This window comes from Phymastichus coffea, unplaced genomic scaffold (genome assembly GCF_024137745.1).
Source record: "Phymastichus coffea isolate CEN01 unplaced genomic scaffold, Cenicafe_Pcof_1.1 PCOF00035, whole genome shotgun sequence".
NCBI classification, from domain to species: Eukaryota; Metazoa; Arthropoda; class Insecta; order Hymenoptera; family Eulophidae; genus Phymastichus; species Phymastichus coffea.
In genome coordinates this window covers 2,835,298-2,859,198 of record NW_026706846.1, presented here as the reverse complement: position 1 = coordinate 2,859,198, position 23,901 = coordinate 2,835,298, and the positions used below count along the sequence as shown (strand labels likewise).

The window sequence follows — 23,901 nt, the reverse complement described above, 5'->3', positions numbered from 1 at the left end:
AGTTCTCCGAAAAAGGCGAAGACTGCCCCATCGGCCGGAAAGGTGATGGCCACCGTTTTTTGGGATTCACAAGGTGTGATCTACATCGACGACCTGGAGAGGGGCAAGACGGTCACAGGGCTGTACTATGCCGAATTATTGGGTCGATTCGACGTCGAATTGCAGAAAAAACTGCCCCATTTGGCGAAGAAAAAAGTGCTCTTCCACCATGACAACGCACCGGCTCACACCTCTGCCGTCGTCATGGCCAAATTGGTCGAATTAGGCTACGAACTGCTGCTCCATCCACCATATTCTCCAGATTTAGCTCCGTGCGACTTCTTTTTGCTTCCAAACTTGAAAAAGTCACTCGCCGTGCAGAAATTTGAGTCGAATGAGGAGGTAATCGCTGCCACGGAAGCCTACTTTTCAGACCTCGAGGAAACGTATTTTTCAGACGGGTTAAAGAAGTTAGAGCATCGCTGGTCCAAGTGTATCGAACTAAAAGGAGACTATGTTGAAAAATAAAACGCCACTTTTCCAAAATTTTCGTTTTTCTTTTGTAGGCTAAGTACTTATCGGACCACCCTCCTATGTATATCTATATATCTCCGATAAAAACATCACTCTCGTGTTTACGCTATACAGCGTATGGGTAAAAAAGTTCGACTTTGACAGACTGTATCTCTTACACTAAGATCTTTGGAGCTTTAGGTCTATGGAGACTTTAGTTCTACGTGTTAAACCATTTTCCATAAGCATTCTGTGGAGTCCTTTTATGAGGTACCCATCGTTTGTCTTAATTGAAATGGAATTGAAATCTTAAAGTATCCAATATACTTCTTCGATTCCTACAAACTTCGAACTCTTCACAAACACATCAAAATTTATTAAGATTTTAGTTACACTTATGAGTAGAAATATTGATTCTTAAAGCATTGTACTCTTCAGAGCCCAAGTTTTCCACATGTCGAGCTGCGATCGCTTAACGACGACGACTGTGGGACCACTTTCTCACCTTGAACAGTAAACGATACTCGGGTTCTGAGCCCCTGCATTGTAATGATCCTCCTACCTGTACATGCCATGACGGCATGTTTGCCATTTATCTAGGATCTTTGCCAGTGCGGATCTGTTACCCACCGTCACCATGCAGAGGTGCCCTGGTTACAGGCACAGGTGAAGTAATGGTATCAGTCACACGTATATTGCTCTTAACTTACCATTTTTATTATGAATTTTCACGATCTTCACCGATTTTTTAAAAAAACCCTGTTGTGAAACTTGATTCGGCTTCGGCGCATCAAAATACATGGAAAATAGTATGTCTGGTTTCTGGATCCGACTACTTTTTTTATTTCATGTGTCGATGTAATTTACGAATGATCTTGACAGATAAGAGAGTTATGATAAAAAGTATTTTTACAGTATAAATACATTGTAATAATTGATCGTGTCCGAACAGTATCACAATAACCCAACCCAGCTATTTTAGGTTCAACTTGTTACTGCACCGAATCTAATTATATAAATCAATGAGCTACTTTAGATGTGATTATGGACTTCGGTTTTCTCACCACCTAGCGGTAATTTTTGTTAGTTCAGATGAATATTGTAGGATACGGTGATAAATGCTAAGTCAAGCGGAAAATTTATTTTGAAAAAAAAAAGAAGAAACTCAAATGTCGGTTGCTAGTACCCTTGATAATGTTTTCTTAGCAAAAATAATATAACCTAACTTTATTTGCTCAGATAAAACATAAATAATGCTAAAAACAAAAAAAATAATGCAATCGAATGTTTTTTGAAATTAAAATAAAAATTTTAACATCTGGTCTTACTTTAGCTGGCCAGGATACGCCTCTAGGTGTAAGGAATCTGACTTGCCAATATCTTAACTTAGTTTGGCCCTAACTTAGGCAGCTTAGACCACATTTCTATAGAAAAATAAAATTTGAAACTTTTTCATAATCCCGGTGCTTTCAAGGTTAATAAATTTACTATATATATATATATAGTATATATATATAGGGGTCACGGTGGCTCAGTGGGTAAGAGTCCAGGCTTCTGTGCAAGAGGTCGCGGGTTCGAGCCCCAGACATGTGAGGATTTTCAGAAATGAAATTTTCATATGTGTGTTACCGTGATTCCGATGGTTCGGATGCCACTATAAACTGTAGGTCCAGTCATAATGCGTGTTAAACTTTATCCTGCTAGACCATTTAAAAAATGATCGGGGAGGTGAGTCTGCATATTCATGACTATAGAGAACCAAGACTAATACGTACAGTTACTTAGTTTACCTCTGCAGCGTTGCACGTGTACGTAGTTCTTGAAGTAACAATAACAATATATGTATATATATCTGTGTCTGTGTGCGTATGCTCCTTTAATTTTTTTAAGAGCTTTATACAGTAAAAGTCAATTATAAACGATCTTTACTTTAACAGTGTTATGCTTTCTCCAACGTAATCTATCCACTACAAATCCTTACTTTCTACAGATCATTTAAATTCACCCATAAACTGAAATCTCCTTAATGCTAGCACCTATCAGAACTACTGTATATATTTCTTTAGTAAGGTCTCTTCTGATACCAAAGAATCTCCTTGCAAATGCTTTATTTCTTAGCCAGTAATTAATGCTTCGTATTTCTATTGTTTGGCCTTTATTACTTTTCTTATTCAGGGAGTTATCATGTTCCATTTGTTGAAGTTGTGTTTGGCGTATAAGTCTCTTTCTTGGTAGACCCTTCTCAGAAAATTTTCCCTCTTTGATTTTTGGCTTTCTCCCTTAAGCTATTTTCTTCTCTGCTTCGTGACTATTTTTCCAACTACACAGGCCCACAATAAAAAATTTTAAATACCAAAAACTAAACCAAGTACTTATATGTTTTCGAGGTCGTTGATTCCGAATGCGAGATCGGTTTAACCGAATCAGGTCAGGTTCAAGGTCATTTCAAGACAAAATCCACAGAATCCATTAAAATTAACTTGTGATATTAGGTATATAGATTTTTCAAGTCACTGAATCAGAATCCAGGGATCACTTTAACCCTTCAAGGTCATGTTCAAGGTCATTTTAAGATTGTTGCGGATCACAGTTAATTTGTGATCAAATGTGATTCGTCGCAAGGATCACTAATTCAATTGTGATGTTTGTTTATTGATTGTTGTCATAATAAGGGGAGCTCCAATGTTGTCATTTGCGGTTTTGTTGCAAAAACACTGATGTGACAACATGAGGCCCTAAGACCTATCTTATATTTTTTGGTTTTTATACTCTTCTTTTTTCTTTTGCTTATATTCTAGTTCGTTTCTGCAAAACAATTGTAGTAGAAATGATAGAATCTTTTACTTTGTGGCTAAATACCAGCAAATGTTGTGGTTTCACACTTGGGTAGTATTGGTAACAAAACATCTGACATCAGATAACAAACTTAACCCATGCATGCCAGCCTTACAGGGAGTTATGGAATGCTCAGCCCTCACCATCGATCTACATATAATATAACATCATAGTATAACATGCTACACATGCAGGTTTACATTTAAATTATTTATCTCATACACCAGTTTCACAAAAAATAGCTATTGTTTATGTGTTAGTAGACAAAGCCATAAGGTTGTCTCATTCATCTTTTCATAATGATTTAAACTATATTTATAATATATTACTAGCGAATAACTATCCTTTAAAATTTATTGAAAAATATGTAACTATTAGAATGAGTAAGATTTTTACTGATATATCTCAAAATTTAAATAGTAGCAACTCGGTAATTGCAAAACGTGATTTAATTGTTTTGCGCTTTCTAAAAAACTCTGAAAAATTATTTGAGAGGATAGCAAACAAATACAATCTCAGTGTGATTTTCAAATGTTGTAATAAGTTGAATATATTTAATAATTTAGGCAAAGATCCTATTCCAAAGTTTAACAAATCATGTATTGTTTACAAGATTGACTGTGAAAACTGTGATGTGAGTTACACGGGACAATCAGGCCGTAGGTTGCACACAAGAATTAAGGAACAAATTTCAGATTGTAAACATAATAGAATTCGTTCAGCACTTGTTTTATACATGAGAGAGACAGATCATAATTTCAATTTTGATTTAAATAATATTAAAATTTTAGATTATGAAAACATTTATTTTAAACGTCTTATATCTGAAATGCTTTTTATTACAAAGTTTAATAATGTCAATAAAATTCAAGATACACAAAATTTAAAAGCTATATTTAAAAATTATATTGAGCTATTATAGAGTTGTTGTATGAAAATACTGTTTGTTTGGATTGAGTACTATTTTCTCTCTCTTTCCGAAGGTTTGTCATTGTGTGTGTAGCTTTATATATTCATATTTCTATTTGTTTGATCATTGTGAGTTGGACTTTGGAAGGCAATGTTAGTTTGACTTTTGGTTTAATGAGTATTAGTAGCTATATTTTTACGATAGAATACAAGTGTCACATTGGCTTTGATATGGTTTTTCACCACAATTTTTGTATCTGCGTTTATTTTCCATTATTGATTTGAGTGAGTGATATCTTTATTATAATATTTTATAGCATTATTTATATGTATTGTATATGTGTACATTTTTAGTGACTTGAAAAGCTCTACTCACTATGTAGACGAAGCGTCGTAACTTATTTTACAATAAAAATATAGTTGACAGTATTGTCAGTAAATTATTTTGTTAATGTTAAAAGTTCATTAAGCAGACAGGTGTCTACTTCAATTTTCTTCGTCCAGGACATGGAACGAAGATTTGTACCTATCAAAACCGCTGCAGAGCTGTTCAGTGTGACCGTCCACATCACGTCCTCCTGAATCAGGATTCTTCTATCAGTGCAGGGACTCGCTGCCGCGCCACTCCTTCCATCCAAGATGTCGTCATACCACTCTCAAGCGAGTCGTTCATGCGCAATACTACTCGTGATCTCTCTAGTGACTCTACAGCAGGAGAATGGAAACATTCTCCAGGTAAGAATCTTGTCGAATGCAGGATCGGAAGCCTCCTTCGTTTCGGAACGGCAGGTAATTGTTTTACGGGTGCGCATGCAACTTTCCTGTGCCTGCATTAGTGGAGTTGGTGGAGTTAACTCACGCCGGTCTTCTGGGGAAGTAGATCTTATTTTGAGGTCATCTTTTATGCCTGACTTCAAGCTACATTTAACCGCCCAGTCGTGAAAGTAGGTAACTGATCCCGCATAAGGGGATTGGTATTAATAAACTCCAACTTCCGGATTGTTGCTCTTATTAAGTGTTTTCTCGTAATGAATGTGTACTGTGATCTGCTCTTAAACGGAATGTACAAGGGAAGATCCAATGAGCCAACGCTCCAGAGGCCGGTTCTAGGCTGAATAATAAGTAGCCCCGCTCTGACAGACAATCCAGTCACGAATCATCACGTAGCTCGTTGCCACACCGTAAGTACCTCCTGTTAGAATCTATCAGATGAGCTACGTCGTTTCAGGGAACTGGAGGACATCACGGCTGAGTCTCATCTGTTAACCAAGGAGCAGAAGTGCGAGAATCATTTTCAAAAGACGCATCGAAGAGACGAGTCTGGATGATACCTGCTGTATCTACCATTCTCCTAACATCTACATCTTCCTGGATCTTAAAGTGTGGTACAATCACGACTGCTGGACGGCGAGAAGTTTCACCCGAAACCCAAAACAGCGTCAAGCATACGCTACGTTCATGAGGGAGGACGAGACCCTACATCACATGGAGATAATCTTTGACTCCGATGTAGACTCATCCGTCTGCTACTATATCACTCATTATGCAGTCTTCAAGAGTGACAACAGCAGAATAATCCAAGTGGTCTTCATTGCGTTACAATTCGTAGTCAACGGAATCTCTCTAAAAGATTACCTATATGCATGTGCAAAACTACAGGCAATTATCTCCATTATCCAGACTTGCTAGCGTCTATACTACTTCGTTTTCTCTGCTGACATCGACAAAATGTTCCGACAGTTCAACATTTATCCAGGAAACTCCGACTGGCTATGCATCCTGAGGCGAGACACTCCAGAGAAGGCCATCAGATGTTATCGCTTCACCATCGTCACTTACGGTACTGCTTGTGTCCCGTTCCAAGCTATCAAAACGTTACAACAACTAGCCATGGATAAGCGAAAGCGATTTTCATTTGGATTTAGAGTGCTAGCAAGACACATTTAGATGGATGACGCTCTCACAGGATCTGATTCACTGAAATTTGTTTTGAGCGTCCACAATTAGCTCATCGAAATTCTGCAGTTAGCTAAGATGCAATTGGACAAATGGACTGCCCATTCTCCAATGCTCTTATGTGGATTATTGGACATTAACATCGTTTCCACCCTTGTGTTGAAATGGAAACCCGTCCTTAATATCTTCTGTTTCTATTTACATGGCAAAGACCAAAATCCACCAAGTACAAAGCGAGAACTACTATTAATGGCTGATCGCCTCTTTCACCCGAAGAGCTGACTAACCTCATATTAGTTTAGGTAAAAATCATGCTCCAGCTCCTGGATCTAGGAAAGAATACTGTAACATGAAGGTAATCTTAGACAGAATCAAGTATGATGAACATCAATGGCAAATTTATGGGGATCTTAAAATTCTCACTATACTACTAGGTCAATAATCGGAACTTACGAAATACTTTTGCTAAATTAAGAGATTCTTAATGGACATCAGATTTATAGGATGATAAATGATGATAGTTTTGTTACAAAAATGAATAAAAAACATCGTGGTTGTATTCCCAGGACGTAGCTAAAATCTTTCTGGGAAACGTAAGAGTCGAAACTAAAAAAAAAGTGCCGAATTCGGTAAAAAGCTATAAGAACCAAATCTGCTTTATGAACCTGAAGCTATACTTTTTACATTTACACGTGGACAATTTAGTTTATTACAGCGATGAACAAGAAGAGAGATTTCATCAGAACATCAAGGAAATGGAGCGTAGATATGAAGAAAGATGGGACATCAATATTCAGCCGATTACTGCGAGTCCTCGAAAAAAGATTTACTACCAGAATACGAAAGAAAATGGAAGAGAAATCCACTTTGTAGATCAATATAATAAAGTTGTTCGATATCATAAAAAAGAGTAATAAGTTTGAAGCGAATTCTTACAATTTATTAAGGTACAAATCCTCTTTACCACTTGAAATACAGCTGACTATAATATATATTATAATATTTTTCGTTTCTGTCATCACTCATAAGATTCTGTATTTTTACTTTATCCGTACATGCCTATGTTAACGTGTGAAAATATACTTCGTCCGTTGTCATAGCTTATATGAGCACTTGTCCAGCTATGTTTATCTATTTATACCGGAGACATTAAAATTAACTCAAAACTGATATAATAGTCAAACCAACTCCAAATATGAAATTAACTATTCGTAAAACCTATAGACCCCTTATTTCAAGTTATATTTAATAAATTTTGAGTATTTGACCATGAAATGACTTTGAATATAACCTGATAAGATTAAGCTGACTTCGCATATGGATTCAGCGCTCCGAAAATTCTATAGATCCACGATATCAAGTTTGTTTTAATGAATTCTGTGGATTTGACCCTAAAATGGTCTTTAACCTGAGCTGATCAGATTAAACCGACTTCGGATTCGGAATCAGTGACCACGAAAACATCTTGGTCTAGTTTTTGGTACTTAAATTTTTTTTTGTGGGGCTGTGTTATTATTTTCCTGCTGGTATAGTAATATTTTCGCCTTGGAATAAAAGTGGGATATCATTTTTGTTGTATTATTAAGTCTCGGTGGTTGAATGATAAATATAGAGCTTATATTTGATTGATAAACTTTTGTCCTTGACGATGTTTCCTTTGCGTGCCTTACTGTCATGGATAAGACAGAGGGCTACGCGTTTTTCTTATATTCTCCTTTGTTTGTTTTATCGTTTTTTCTTCACCCTCTTTATCTTTTACCTTGTTGTAGATATTCGTATCATTGGTAACAACCCCCCCTAGCACTAGTATCCTTTATTCATGGGCATCCAGGGGCAACTAGTTGATTCTCTCATTTTATGATATTTTACTTCACGGCACCAACGTAGACGTCCCCAACTAGGATGAACTTGTTGTGACAGGATCTAATACAGGTGTTTGTCTGCCATCTCCCTTTATTCACATCATTGAACTAGCAGTAATATTAATCGGCGTGACGAAATATTTTATCAAACTATCAATAGTGCTATTCCTATGTAATTAGCACCCTCCTATATTCTACATAGTCAGCGTCGAACATATTATCGTTCGTTAACTAGACTGGAATCAACGGAATGATACCCAATATGACTGTACCTATCTAGGGCAGTTTTTTGTTTTTCCTTCCATCCTTCATTGTAAGATGTCATGTGTCTCGTTAAGAACCTATTATTTATGTTTTCTGATGAAAACGCGCATAAGATTCAAGCTCTCCCTATTGTAAGCTTAGCTGAGATCCTGGACTAATATTCAGTGCATATGTTGCTTAATTATGTTACAAGATTAGCACTTTTTCTTTCTTTCTTGTCTACCTTTCCAATGGTAGGGCTTCGGACTTGAGAATGGCATGACGTCATTCTATATGTGTATATCATACGTAAACATGTTGATGTTGGCACAATAAATTATTTTAAAGCTTCATTCAGAGTAATATCGAAATAATCATTTATATATAAATAGGTACGAAGGAGAATTTATGCAAGGATGGTTTCATGGTCATGGAGTATTTTGGAGATCTGACGGCATGAAGTTCGAGGGTGAATTCCGTGGTGGAAGGATTTGGGGTTTAGGTAAAGTAATATATATTTTAATACTATTTTTGATAGGAAAAATATGAATGTGTTTTATGTAGAACAATTATGTCAGTCTTAGATTACAAAAGTGAGGAGCGAGATTGAAAGCTACAATTCATAAAATGGATGGATATAATTTTTGTATTCTATACCATTATACTTTCAAGAAAAATCAAATAACATAACATTAAAATAGGGAAATCCTGCTGGAAGTATTAACTAATGTTTCAGATGGAAAAATGCTTCAGAAGATATTTATACTTTTAAAAAACGTTACAAAATATATGCTTTTTAGACAATAATAAATATTTTAGATAACCAAGAAGTTCTAAATTGAATAATCTACTTATTTGTCTCTTTATAAGCATTTCAAAAAGTGCAAAATCATTTTTTTCGTTTCAAATGCAATTTTTTATTAAACCGAGGAGAAAAAATATAAAACTTTCCATATATTTACATATCGACGTTCTTATATTTACATTAAATTTAGTAGAAATCATATCAAATTCTGCGAAAAGCGTTTATTATTATTTAATCTACCATTTGATGTATTATATTGTTAATTATCTATATGGATGGAACATGACAGAGATTCTTTCACAGGAAGGTTTCGACTGATGTAAAATTGATTCAGACTTTGATATTGTTGATGATTTATCCGTTGGGTATATACTCGAAGCAGATTTAGTGTATCCCGTAGAAATTCACGATGTACGTAAGGATCTGCCATATTGTCCAGAACATAAATCTGCTCCGGAATCCAAACAAAAGTAATTTATGACAACTCTTCATGATAAAGAGCGTTATATAATCCATCATAGAGGGCTTAAATAAGCGGTGAGGAATGCTTGCGACTAAAGAAAATTCAGCGTGCTCTGAAATTTAATCAGAGCCCATGGCTCAAGAAATACAATGATTTGAATAGTGAATTGTGAAAACATGCTATTTATCCCATTAACGCGCAAAGCGCATTTTTGTGCACACAATTTCAAGCACCCGACTCATACAGAAAAAGACGGTTTCTTTTTCCCACAATACCACCTAGGAGGTTTTCGAGTGTGCTCTTTCAGAATCTGTTATCAGTTTTATGTTAAATTGTCAACAACCCTATTTATTTTGCGTTTTAATAAAAATAAGACCCATTTTTTCCAGATTTTTTTTTTTATTTTTTCTCGATTATTTTCCTGTTGCGGCATTCAAATCAATATTCTACCAACAGAAATCGCGGGGAAATTTTTTTTTCTTCCAGCATTTTTACAAAATGGCGGTTTTTTATGGCAGAACTCATCTTGACCATATTTTGAAAAATAAAAAATTTACGTAAAAATTCTGAAAAAAATCCTGAGTTTTCTGACTAATTTTAAGCATATTTTGTAGAATAAATTTGTTCTGTTCTATTCATTTTTTTCAATAAAAAAAATTCTGAAATTTTTTCCATACTTTCATACACGTTGTTCGAAATCACTTTTCCAAAATATCTGATGGTTTCATTATATCAGCTTGAAAAATACCAACTGGCTTTTGTTAAAATACATAAAGGATGCTTGTAATGTAAAGAAAAATCTCAGTAAGTCATTCATATTATTAGGCATTTTTTGGAGTAGATTGCGGAGAGGTAAATATATTGATGGATTATAACTAATATTATCGGACTGAAAAGAATTGTCCAATATTTTACTTTTTAGTTTTTGATTAATTTGAAAGGTGTAGCTGAAGAAAATTACAATATCTAAAAGGAAAAGTGGTAATGTAAAAAAAAAACGTCGCCAACCTGAAGTACAGGTTACAGAATGTGATGAATATTACGATGTCTCTGTAATATCAGACACCGAAGAATCTGGAGATTCTGACGATTCTACTCAGTCGCATAGCGATTCTGGAGGTAATGATGAAAGCGATTCTGCGAAAACAATAGAGCTTAGCTCTTTGGAAACTTTTAGAACAGTTATAGAATCCTACATTAAGTCTCAAACAAAGTTAGAGAAAAATCACATCTATGACTGGGTTGAAGGCGAAATTGAGTACAATGAAAGTTTAAAAAATGAAATATTATTAAAAGAGTGTGATCCTAAAAAAATTTTGAATAGTTCTTTGACAGAAATTTTTGAGTTTCTTTTTCACTTGAAATTAAAAAACATATCATTGATTGCACAAAAGCAAATGGCTATGTACTTTTTTTGGAAGACTTGGATAAATTTATTGGAATCATAATTTTCAGTTGCTTCGATAAGAAGTTATCTCAAGGAGATTATTGGTCAAAAGATGAGTATTTGAGATCAGATATAGTAGCACCATGTATGGGCATCAAACAGTTTGAAATGATCAAATCTAAATTAAAACTCCATCATCCCGATGATGAAAATAAAGAAGACAAAGTTTGGCGGGTCAGAGCTTTTATAAATATTATGAGGGAAAATATTATGCAATTTGGGATTTTCTCTACAGCGTTATCAATAGATGAAATGATGATAAAATATTATGGGTGATGTTCTTTGAAACAATTCATCAAATCAAAACCAAAGATTTGGAATAAAAATGTGGGTCTTGCTAGCGCTTACGGAATTTTATTCGATTTTGATATATATACTGTGGAAAAATGGCAAAAGCAATATTTTACCTAAAATTTCTCTTGATAATCGTGTCGTAATTCAAACATTGGAATAGTTTTTGTCTCGAACTACACCACGTAATATGCAAAAATACCATTTATATTTTGACAACTTATTATGTTCTGCAAATCTTTTGGTTCATTTAAGAAAACTAGGATTTCGATGTACTGGAACAGTTAGACAGGACAGAGTACCTGCAAAGCACAACATAGATAAAAAGAAAGATGAACGTGGAAATTATGAAGTAAAGCACGATAAGAACAGCGGTATCAATTATATCACAGTGATGGATTCTAAGCCAGTCTCAGTATTGTCTACTGCAGCTAGTGTAAATCCCACTGGTTCTATTGAAAGGTACAATAAAACTCAGAAAATAAAATAAAACTTGATTCACCAAGAGCGTTTTGTGCATACAATAGTCATATGGGTGGAATAGATATTCACGACCAACATTGTAATAAAGTTTTCAGATCAAAAAAGTTGACTTGGGTAATTTTTCTTAGATGCATCCAAATGACAATTACAAATGCTACATTTTTATTGAATACTGCAATTGAAAATAAAAGTGAAAAAATTGGAACAAAGGATCTTATTTTAGCTGTTGCTAAGTGTTATCTGAGCGAAAAATCTTCAAAAAGAATCTTCACATTACAGAACAAAGTCCCCATCAAAAGAATTGCTCTAATCAAAGTTGCTTTCTAAGGACCAGAAAGATTTGCAAAGAGTGCAAATTATATTTCTGCAAAAATTGTTTTGAATCTGTTCTTATCAAAAAGTAATACATATAGTATTATTGCGAAAAAAAAATAAAAAAAACAAAGAAAATTGAAATATAAAATTTTAAAAAAATTAAAAAATATTTAAAAAAATTATAATAAAAAATGTTTAAAATTACAGTTTTAGTGATAAAAACTTATATTAGGATTATGAAAAAACGAGAAAACATTATTTTTCTCAGTTCTTTGTCATAAGTTAATTCGCTGGAATTTTTTCAGAATTTTTACGTAAATTTTTTATTTTTCAAAATATGGTTAAAATAAAAAAAGCCAAAATTTTTTTAATTAGCTCTGAAAAAATTCACATGTATTCTTTGAATAATTTGAAGTATTTTTTATAGTACTAACTTTTTTGATAAAGTTGATACTTTTGGAGTAAAAAAAATATAAACTTTCATAGAGCACTGCCATAAAAAACCGCCATTTTGTAAAAATGCTGGAAGAAAAAAAAATTTCCCCGGTCGGTTTCTGAAAGCTCAAACATCGGGACTGCGATTTCTGTTGATAGAATATTGATTTGAATGCAGGAAAATAATCGAGAAAAAATTTTAAAAAATCCGGAAAAAATGGGTCTTTTTTTTATTAAAACGCAAAATAAGTAGGGTTGTTGATAATTTAACATAAAACTGGTGCCAGATTCTGAAAGAGCACCCTCGAAAACCTCCTAGGTGGTATTTTGGGAAAAAGAAACCGTCTTTTTCTGTATGAGTCGGGTGCTTGAAATTGTGTGCACAAAAATGCGCTTTGCGCGTTAATGGGTTAAGCTTTTTAATAATGCTGTGTTAATGTAAAATTTGTAACAAATGAAAAATAAGTTTTGGTGCAGAACTATTCATTACCAGACCAACTTATCACAGTATTTATAAATTTGATGAAAATCTGATAGCTGAGCAGCTTTTTCAAGCAGGATTTGCAGTGAAATAGCCTACATACATTGAACTTGCGACCTTGGACTTATCTAAAACTCTCATGTACTGTTTTCATTGTAGATACATGCAGAGTCCCGTGGAGCGTTCGAAGCTTTTGTACACTGATACAGGGAGTTTTCTGTATAAGAAAACTAATACAAAAATCTATAACATTATGCGTCTAGATATTGAAGAGTTACACGCTTCGGATTATCCTGAGCCAAATTGATTCAACATTTCGAGAGCTAATAAAAAGGTAGTTGGAAAGATAAAAGATGAGAGAACGCAGAGGTTTCAATGTTCCAATTTGTAAGGCTTCACAGTAAGATATACAGCTTAAAAACTCAGAACGTAACTAATATTAAAAAGATCAATGGTGGCAAGAGTTCTGTGTTAAAAGTCATCGTTACCTATGTCAACTATATCACTTGTCTTCGAGACAACGTGATCTTGAAAAACCAACATTAGATCTCGTCATCATCAGCTATACACGATATACAAATAAAAGTGCGCACGACGATAAACATTTTGTTTTCTACAGTTTGAAACTATTAATACGCTTCCCTGGAGTCCTTATCACATCCCGCAGGAAGCTCGAAAAAATGAACCAAAAATTTAGAGAGAATCTGACTCGATAAATTTATAGTATAACAAATGACAAATCAAATACAACTAACCACAGATTCGAATTAGATCATAAGCTGGTTTTATCGTCGTTCAAAGTTAAATACCTTTATTTTATTTATATAAATTGTAACAGAATTTCGACTCTTGATCGCGGCCCGTTAACATAAAATTAAAGGTTAAGCTGTTAAAGGGGAGACTTAATGCGGTTAGGTCAGGCAGGCTTGCTTAGTCTGGACAGCTCAGCTATTTTTCAGGACACTTGTCTTCGTGCCCCATTAGAGCGTCAGGTAGCTCAACGTCAAGGTCGAGACATGCAAGGATTAGGCCGCCTTATCGCGTAAATATAAGATTTGGCAGAAACGTGGCAAAATAATAAAGCGAGGTCAGAGAATAATATTATTTATGTACAGCAACTGAATTAAATACAAGAAGCAACAAGATAGAGAGAGAGAGAGAGAGAGAGAGAGAGAGAGAGAAAGAGAGAGAGAGAGAGTGAGAACGGAAAGTACGCCGCGAAAGCTGAGAGAGAGGTAAACCACGGACGGTACTTATAGTTCGTAGCCCTAATCGATGATAAATGATCTCGTTACAGGTGCATGATAATAAAATTCTTACCTATAAATGAGTGTAAGCAGAAATAGATCAGCACGCAGAGCGCAATAGCAATAACGTAAACACTAGCACAATAGCTAAAAGTACTCAAGTCGTGTCAGGCTGTGTACTTCGAGCATGCATGTGTATATATGTGTGTGTGTGCGCGTATGTTTACGCGGTCCGCCCTTCGAAAATTACGCATCTCTCGTTAGCCAATTTTCTTTTACTTAGTGCCAGCTCTAATAATAATATAATTCATATAATAAATAATATAAAGTTGAGACAGGAGAGAGAGATATAATGAGTAGCGACAGCACTCGTTATATGCCCCTCAGTCATAGGTAGCCAGGCTGTACCGGTGTTAAACTTTAGTCTCTCTCTCTCTCTCGAGTGTTAATTACGAGTAGAAAGATAGGGATTTTCCACAAAAGAAAGTGCAATATCAAGAGGTGTTTGTTCGTTGGTTACCGATCGCGGCCTACCTGTTCTAGGTAGAACTTCCTGTGTTAGTGAATTTTCTTATTAAACTTGATACAGTCATCTTAGAAATGGGTGTAACATTTAGGCAAAAAATTTCATTGAAAAGCTGTCATACTTGATTTAAAGATCTTTCCCTATCACCCCATCCGCGCATCGTCAGAATAGGTGTCCGCTCTACTTAAACAAGACATAATGTTCACTTAAACAAACATAAGCCATTTTTTATTGGAAATAAGGGCAAGTACAAAAACTAAGTACAATAAGAAACTTAAAAATTTTATTTTACTGAAAATTTGAGGTTGTAGAAAATGAATCTATTATCAAAATTTAGATACTCAAAATGGCAAATATTAAATTGCGGCCGTGAACATCTGATTTCACCATACAATGCTAAAATCAAGTTAGAAAGTCATACTTGAGAGTTTTTAAGTCTACTGAAAATGAATATATTATCAGAATTTTGATATTTAAAAACACAGACAATATTTAATTGGGGGTGGATAGGATTTGGGAGGTTTGGGAGCTCGTGGTTAGGGAATTCTTCATTTATTGAAAATAAAATGTAAATCTGAGTTTTTGAATGTTATCATGATTTACTAATCAACTTATTTTTCGCACACAAGCAATACTAAATTTGGGATGGACAGGGTTTCTTAATTTTACTTAAATTTTTTGGTAAAATCTAGGGTGTATAGTTTCTATTTTGAATTCGCTTTTTGATATTACATTCATTTCTAAAGTTAAATAGTTTATTCATTTTCAGAGACCTAAAAAATTTCCGAGAATGAATTTTCAAAATGATTTGAGCATTTTTTTATGAAATCAGCTGTTCACGGCTGCCATTTTTAAAATCGAAATTCTGATAGCAAATTAGTTTTAAATGACCCCGAAACCCCCAGGAATAGTTTTCCAAGTTCCGCTTTCTCTATTTCTGAATTAAAAACTAGGGTTTCCCATTTCAAAATATAAAGTTGATCTTGAAATGACCTTCAAAAATGACCTTGGGGACAAGGTCAAGACCATTAGTTAATTCCTTGGGCCAAACCCTGTAACTTCCACCTGCAAGATCATTCGTAATGCGACTTACTTCGAGATTTGTCATTAAAATAAAATATGACTTTGAAATAACCCTCAGGGGTTACTTTGACTCAAGGTCAAGTTCATATCTGAACGTAAAATTATTCGCTCTTTCCATTTCTGAAATAAAAACTAAGAGTTCCCATTTAAAAAAAATGTTGACCTTGAAATAACCTTGAAGGTCAAGCTCAAGGTCAAATCCAAGGTCACCATTGGATTCGTCGTTGAATTTTACTACAAGAGTGACCTTCAGTATTTATAAAAATATTGTAAGCTGGAAAGTTTTTTGGGTGTATCGTTACTTTTGTTAAACCCTGTATACGTATATAAATATAAATTATATTTCGTTATAATAAATAGAAAAGATAAAAAATAAAATAAACATAAAAAGGTATCTTAGTGCCTGCTCTCTCTCTCTCTCTCTCTCTCTCTCTCTCTCTCTCTCTCTCAAAAATCAACAAACAAACAAACGGGGCTTCAATGCCAATCGAAAATGAAAATAAGGTGACGTCAGTGCTTTGATTTGCGTCTGGCAGCTAGTGGCACGTGGATCTTGCTAAAACTTAGGATACTTTGCAATTATGCGATTACGACATGTGATGCAGTCCTTTGTCATGTCTTGGCACAGTATTCAAGCGGCTTGTAGCTAGCATCGAGTCGGCTATCACGCTTGGCGCCGCAGAGACCTCTTCTACGCGCTACCCAACTCATTTTCCGATTGTAACCTTCGAACACTCGAGGTAGCTCGTCTTCGTGTAACCGGAGCAACTGCAATCCCAGCACAATATTTTTCCCACTTCTAATTCAGGTTCCTTATCTGTATTCTTATAAGATTTGGAAGTAATCATCCGTATACTATTTCCTACTCGGCCTCCTTTTAATTTGTCTCCATGGCTTTTATTGTTGTTGAGCTAACGGTGAGATCGCAAGGTTACTCTGGAGTCTCCAGCATTGACTGCATTTTGCACCGAAGAATTGGCTCCTTCCCTCTTGCCTTCTACGAAAGGCAAGCCCTTAGACTTAGCTGTCGCTGAGTCCTGTCGGTTGTTGCACAACACTTTCCACCAACGAAGGTGAAACAAACATTGCATTCACAGGGACCCCCTTTCCCAGGTCTAGCCTAATAATGAGTCAGGTACTAACGTAAGCGTAGGCGTATCAGCCGTATGTTACAGTGTAGGGATCGCTATCCCCTTTTCCCAATCTAAGCTTGCGGGAGCTGTTTGTGCAGTCTGTAACGGCGTGAATGTAGTTAATCGAGCACCTGAAAATAAGGCTAGTCTAGTTGTCGAGTGGAAGGAGTACGTACGAGGGTTTAGACGATCTCGTGAGCGGGCGTTTGATAAATCAAAATCGTCAGCGTCGTCTTGGATTAAGTCGAAATTGCACTGTTCTCACAGCATGCGTCGCATAAAGCCTTATTTGAGCCTCTGCTGTCTACTTCTGAGCGTTTGCTACCACGTTTTGTATTTGCTTTTACAAATTTTCGTTCATACGTTTTAAATGAGTACTACCCTGCGCTAAACGTTTATTTTCGGTTAAGACCGTGCTATATAATTCTATAAATTCATGTTCGCTATTTCTAATTCTTGCACCGATAATATTGCTCTTCTGAGCTCGATGGCAATTGGTTTTGGTACGAATTATTTTGTGTCATTCTATAAATAAAATATTCTGTAAAACGCATCACTTTAATTTATTTATAGATTTATTTGTTGTTGTTTCCATTTTTTTTATGTTTGGCAAGCGCGTGTATTTAACCACTTGCGCTATGACTAAACTTTATTATTGCGTTGTTGTGCGCTGTATAATAATATAATATAACAAGTGGTAAAGTGTCTCATTTATGCTACTCCGAAATTGCGAGTGCAATTCTTTAGTTGATGTATGTATCAAGTTATTTTCATTTTTGCGATAAATGTCTATCGACATAGTGTACACGGCACTTGCGATTTTGAGGCAAAACCATCCGATCTTAGCGCAAATGGTTAAAGATAGCATTGAGTACGTTGGAGCAAACTACGTGATCGAAGTTGTACACGTGTGCGTGACGTGTAAATTATAATGGTGCGCGGAAGTTACACTACCTACCAATCACTTTTGCCATACCTACACCAAAATCAGGAAAACTTAAAAGTTTTGTATCTCAGTCGGAAATTATCGTATAAAAAAAAATCGAAGTGCGTTTAGAAGGTTGTTCTAATAACTTCTATTTAATGTATGAAGAAAGTTAAAAAATAAAAAACTGTTTATTTGTAATAAAAATCATATAAAAAATTTTTCACCTTGATTCAAATCAATGTCAGTTTAGAACTAGTAATAGGAGGACAAATATACCAACAGAGACCAAAAGTTAGTTCCTTTCTCTGTACGAAGACCACTTGCGGATTTTCGTGCGAATTTTTATAACGGAATTACAGTTATCGAGTTTTACTGGTTTTAAACAAAAATATCATTAAGAAAAAAGTTTTATTTTATGCTCCAACACGCGGAAATATAATCAAAATAAAGAAGAGGAAAATATTTTCTTTTACTCGTTTAATCTACTTTTATCTCTCTTCATAATTTTGTTGCATATATTATTTAGTTATATGATTATTTATTTATTAATTATTTATTTAATGATTATCTATTGATGTTTTTTAATACATTTTTTTTTAAATGTTAAAAATAAAAAACTTAACTACGTTACTTTTTTTTGTGATTTATTGCAGTCCTCGAGATTTTAAAACCAAATATTAAAGAAAATAGATAAATTCTCATTTTTTATATGCTAAAAAAATAAAATAAAAAAAATTTCCTTTTCTTTATTTTGACTGTATTTCTGTATTTGGGGGCATGAAACAATACATTTTTCTCTCTGATATTTTATCCTAAAACCAATAGAACTTGAGGTAATGATAGATTTAAAAAAAGGCTTTTTTATAAAAATAACTGTAATTCAGTAAAAAAGATCGTACAAAAATCGGCGGATGGTTTTCGTAGAGGGAAAGGGACTAGCTTTTGATTTCTGTTGGTATAGTTGTTCTTCTATTAGTAGTTCTAAACTGACAGTGACTTGAATCGAGGTGAAAATAATTAAAAAATTTTTAATCTGTTTTCTATCTCGTTTTTTATTTTTTAAACTTTCTTCACACGTTAAATGGAAGTTATTACAACAACCTTTAAAATGCACTTTGATTATTTTTTGATACAATAATTTCTGACTGAGATACAAAACTTTAAAGTTTGCCTGTTGCTATGAAGTCTGCCGCGTTATAAACACTTTGAAGGCACCTTTACAGTCTATTGGTGTGCTCGTACATCGATCCTTTGGTAATCAACCCTAGTTAATTCAAAACTGTATCAACTCGTCGTTAATATACGAGGTGTGATCAAAAAGTAAGGTGAATTTTTATTTTTCTCAAAAAATATTTATTTATTCATCAATTTTTATTTTATCTCCTTCAAAGTAATCCCCCTCCGATATAATGCACTTGTGCCAACGCTTTTTCCAATCCTCAAAGCATTTCAAAAAATCATTTTTTGTGATCTTGTTTAGTTCATCCTGCGATGCCGTCTTTATCTCCTCAATCGTGGCAAAACGCCGTCCTTTCATGGGCCTCTTCAGTTTTGGGAACAAGAAGAAGTCACAGGGGGCCAGATCTGGGGAATACGGTGCCTGTGGCATCGTTACTGTGTTGGTTTTAGCAAAAAATTCGCGCACAAGCAACGATGTGTGAGCAGGGGCGTTATCATGGTGCAAAAGCCCATTTTTATTTTTCCACAAATTCGGACGTTTCTGGCGGATTGCTTCGCGTAAATTGCGCATAACTTGCAGGTAATATTCCTTATTTACTGTTCTACCCTGTGGTAAGAACTCATGATGCACCACGCCCCTGCAGTCAAAGAAAACTGTAAGCAAAACCTTTACATTTGATCGAACTTGGCGTGCTTTTTTTGGTCTTGGTGTTCCAGAATGCCTCCACAGGGACGATTGAGTCTTAGTCTCGACGTCATAACCGTATACCCATGTTTCGTCACCTGTTATAACCCTGTTGAGTAAATCTGGATCATCGTTGACGTCAGTAGCTCTTCGGCGATGCTCATGCGACGTTTCTTTTGGTCGAAATTGAGCAATTTCGGAACAAACTTCGCTGACACACGTCTCATGTCTAAAACACTCGTCAAAATTGATTGGCACGAACCAAATGAAATGCCAATATCATCAGCAATTTCTCTAATGGTAATTCGACGATTTCCCAACACTATTTTCTTCACTTCTTCAACATTCTCATCAGTTGTTGATGTGCTGGGGCGTCCAGAACGAGGTTCGTCGTCGGTGTCTTCTCGGCCTTCTTGGAAGAGTTTATACCACTTGTATACATTTTTTTGGCTTAAAGAAGACTCACCGTATGCCACTTTCAGCATTTCAAGTGTTTTGGAACATTTGATTCCATTTTTCACACAAAATTTAATGCAAACTCTTTGATCCATGTTTTTAGACAGCAGCAAATCGTGGAGCACGCAAAACACTTCTAACCTTGATGCCTCTCACAAACAAACCAAACATACTACAAAGCTGAAATTTGGAACGTATGTTCTAGACGAGTGTACCGACATAACCAAATAAAAAAGTCGAAGATCGAACGGACGTAGCCCGCTAAATTTCAAAATTCACCTTACTTTTTGATCACACCTCGGAATTGTTACGTCCTGAGACGTAAATATTTCTTCATTTTGATTTCATCAGCAATCGATTGAAAACGAAATAATGTATAAACGACGAACGGCATCTTTACGAAATACAAACTCAGCGAAATTAAAAGATGAGTGGTCTGAAAATTGAGGCGCACGACACTTTGATTTTCTGATTACTCAACACATTAATACGGGCCGAAAAGTCAATGTCCAAACAGAGACTCGACTTTTCGGCAGTTGATTCGCGACGCGCGACTACTCAATAGCACTAAAAAAAAATTGTTAAAATTCTTACGAGCTGATTCGCGATGCGCGACGGCCGAATAACGTACAATTTATCTATTGTTATTTTTGAGAAATCATTTCTGTCCTATGAATAAATAAATAATTACTTAAATCGAGTGTTCGTGCATCATTACCGACCGACCTCACATATACTTCATCGAGATAGAACTAAGCAGCCAATTTAACTCGAAATAATAAACCCTGGTAAGTTCCTGTCACAATAATTATTAACAAATGAATGATCATACATATTCTAAAATCATACGTCACGGCGACGTAGTCGCGATATAACATAATACTCGATTTTTGAAATATTTTTGATAATGATAACGCTTAACGCGTAAACATTAATCGTAAGATTAAAGTTTACGCTTAATACGACATAGCAAGCTCAACTTGTTCTCTGCACATATCTCGATGATTTGGATTAATCATTCAATTATGTGACGAGGGATCTCTTGATTTGAAGGTTAAGCTGTTTAAGAGGAGACTTAATGCGGTTAGGTCAGGCAGGTTAGCTTAGTCCAGACAGCTCAGCTATTTTTCAGGACACATGTCTTCGTGCCCCATTAGAGCGCCAAGTAGCTCAACGTCAAGGTCGAAACATGCAAGGATTAGGCCACCTTATCGCGTAAATATAAGATTTGGTAGAAACGAGGCAAAATAATAAAGCGAGGTCAGAGAATAATAGTATTTATGTACAGCAACTGAATTAAATACAAGAAACAACAAGATAGAGAGAGAGAGAGAGAGAGAGAGAGAGAGAGAGAGAGAGAGAGAGAGAGAGAGAGAGAGAGAGAGAGAGAGAGAGAGAGTGAGAACGGAAAGTACGCCGCGAAAGCTGAGAGAGAGATAAACCACGGACGGTACTTATAGTTCGTAGTCCTAATCGATGATAAACGATCTCGTTGCAGGTGCATGGATAATAAAATTCTTGCCTATAGATGAGTATAAGCAGAAATAGACCAGCACACAGAGCGCAAAAGCAATAACGAAAACATCAGCACAACAATAGCGAAGAGTCGGGTACATAAGTCGTGTCAGATGGTGTACTTCAAGAATGCACGTATTCTCGCGTCTGTGCTCGGACAAAATTTGCTCTCCTTCTTTAGCCCGCTAAAAGGGAGTTCCGTATGTATGTATGTATGTTTACTCGATTCGCGCTTCAATAATCGCGCTTCTCTCTCTCTCTCTCTCTCTCTCTCTCTCTCTCTCTCGTCAACTCTTTCTTACTTACCTTAAGGTAGCTATCGGGAACAACAAAATACATATTGTAATAATAATATAGTTCTGATATTATATAATATAAGAATCAAACGGGAGAGAGAGACTTAACAAGTAGCACTGGCACTTATTATAAAATTAATAATACAGATGAGTGGAGCGAGATAGAAGGGGAGGGGGGAGAAGGATTGGACAACACGATAAGAGAAGTGGGAAAAAGTAGTGGTGCAGAAGATGTAATGGAAAAGATACGGGCAGATATAAGGGATTTAAGAGAGGTATGGGAGGAAGAAAGGAGAGAATGGACAGAAATGTTTATAAGAAAGAAATAGAGTATATGAGAGAAAAAATGGATAAAGAAAGTAGGACAAACAATATAATAGTGATAGACTTAGAGGGTGGGTTAAGATGGGAAAAGAAGGGTGAGGCAGAGGACTGGTTAAGAGAGGAACTAGAAATGAAGGAGGAGATAGTGAATCTGAGAAGAATAGGAGGGATAGCGGGGAGGGAGGATTGAGGAGAAAGAGGAAAAAGGATGTGATAAATTAGATGCGTTTCATGGGAACAAAAAGAAGGAATTATGAAGACGAAAAAGAAGCTGAGGCAGAAAAAGATCTTCATAAATCAGGACTGGACGTGTAAGCAGAGGAAGATAAGAGAGGAAGTAAGAAGGAGAGCGACAGAAATAAAAAGTAAAGGTAAAGAGGTAAAGATGTGGCATAACGGGTTGAAGTCAGAGAAAGAAGTATGGTGGTGGAGCGAGAAAGAGGGAAAAATGGTAGGAAAAAGGGCGGAAGGGTTTCAAAAATAATAGAGAAAAAAGAGAGTGAGAGGAGGGAAGGGAGAGAGAGGGAAGAGAGGCAGTAAAGATTCTGGAACGTGGCGGGGATTAAGAGCATGGAGGAAGACGACTGGGAATATGTTAGGGAATTTGATATAATAGGGCTAACCGAAACTTGGGTGAAGAGGCAAGGAGCAAAAACTAGGGTGGGGAAGTAACTGAAAGGGTATAACAGAGTGGAGAGACTCAAGAAGGGAAGGAAGAAGGGGGCGAGAAATAGGGGGAGGAATAATGGCGGTAAGAGAGAGGAAAAGGATGAGTAAGGTTGAATGGAAGAAAGAAAGGACAAGTGAGGTAATAGCAAGAGAAATAGAGATCGACGAAGAGAGAATATACATGATAGCAACGGTGTATATGCAAAATGAGAAAAAGGAAAACTATGAATACCTAAGCGAAGAGATAGAGGAAAACAGAGGAAAAACAATAATTATAGGAGGAGGCTTCAACGCAAGAACAGAAAATGAAGGGAGAAAATGGGAGACAGAAGAAAACCTAGAAGAAATAAAGGCCAAGGATAAATTGTTAAGCGCAGAGGGAGAAGAAATGTTAAAATGGCTAGGAGAAATGGGCTTAGTGATAACGAATGGGAGAAAAGTAGGAGATGAAGAGGGAGAAATAACATATATAGGAGCGAGAGGAATGTCAGGTAGCAAGGAAGGCGATGAGGCAATAAAAAGGATTCAAACAAAAGAGATGGTAAAGTCGGACCACTTACCAGTTCAAGTGAAATTGGGAGACAAAATAGCAGAAGAAAGAAAAGAAGACGAAGAAAGAATGGTAGACGACTGGAGCGAAGAAGGCATAAGAGAATATCAGAGATGGATAGGCGCAATAGATGGAACAGAAAAATGAAAAGATATAAAAAATAGAGTGAGGAACGCAGACGTAAAAAAAATATAAGAGGAAAAAAAGGATCAACAAAAAGCTGGCGGAGAGAAGAATGTAAGATAAAAAGAGCTAGGGTGATGTCAGAGTTAAATAAGGTAAGAAAAAGGAAA

The 23,901-nt window shown here is 35.6% G+C and overlaps 1 protein-coding gene across 2 annotated transcripts in view; it reads left to right on the top strand.

Annotated features, from left to right (window-relative positions):
* The window catches only part of LOC131663404 (MORN repeat-containing protein 4-like), a 297,631-nt gene that overhangs the window by 153,626 nt on the left and 120,104 nt on the right, over positions 1–23,901 (top strand). For both annotated transcript variants that reach the window (XM_058933802.1, XM_058933801.1), the window contains exon 3: positions 8,690–8,799. In XM_058933802.1, the coding sequence (XP_058789785.1) occupies positions 8,690–8,799 (110 nt within the window). The remainder of the gene's footprint in view (positions 1–8,689; positions 8,800–23,901) is intronic.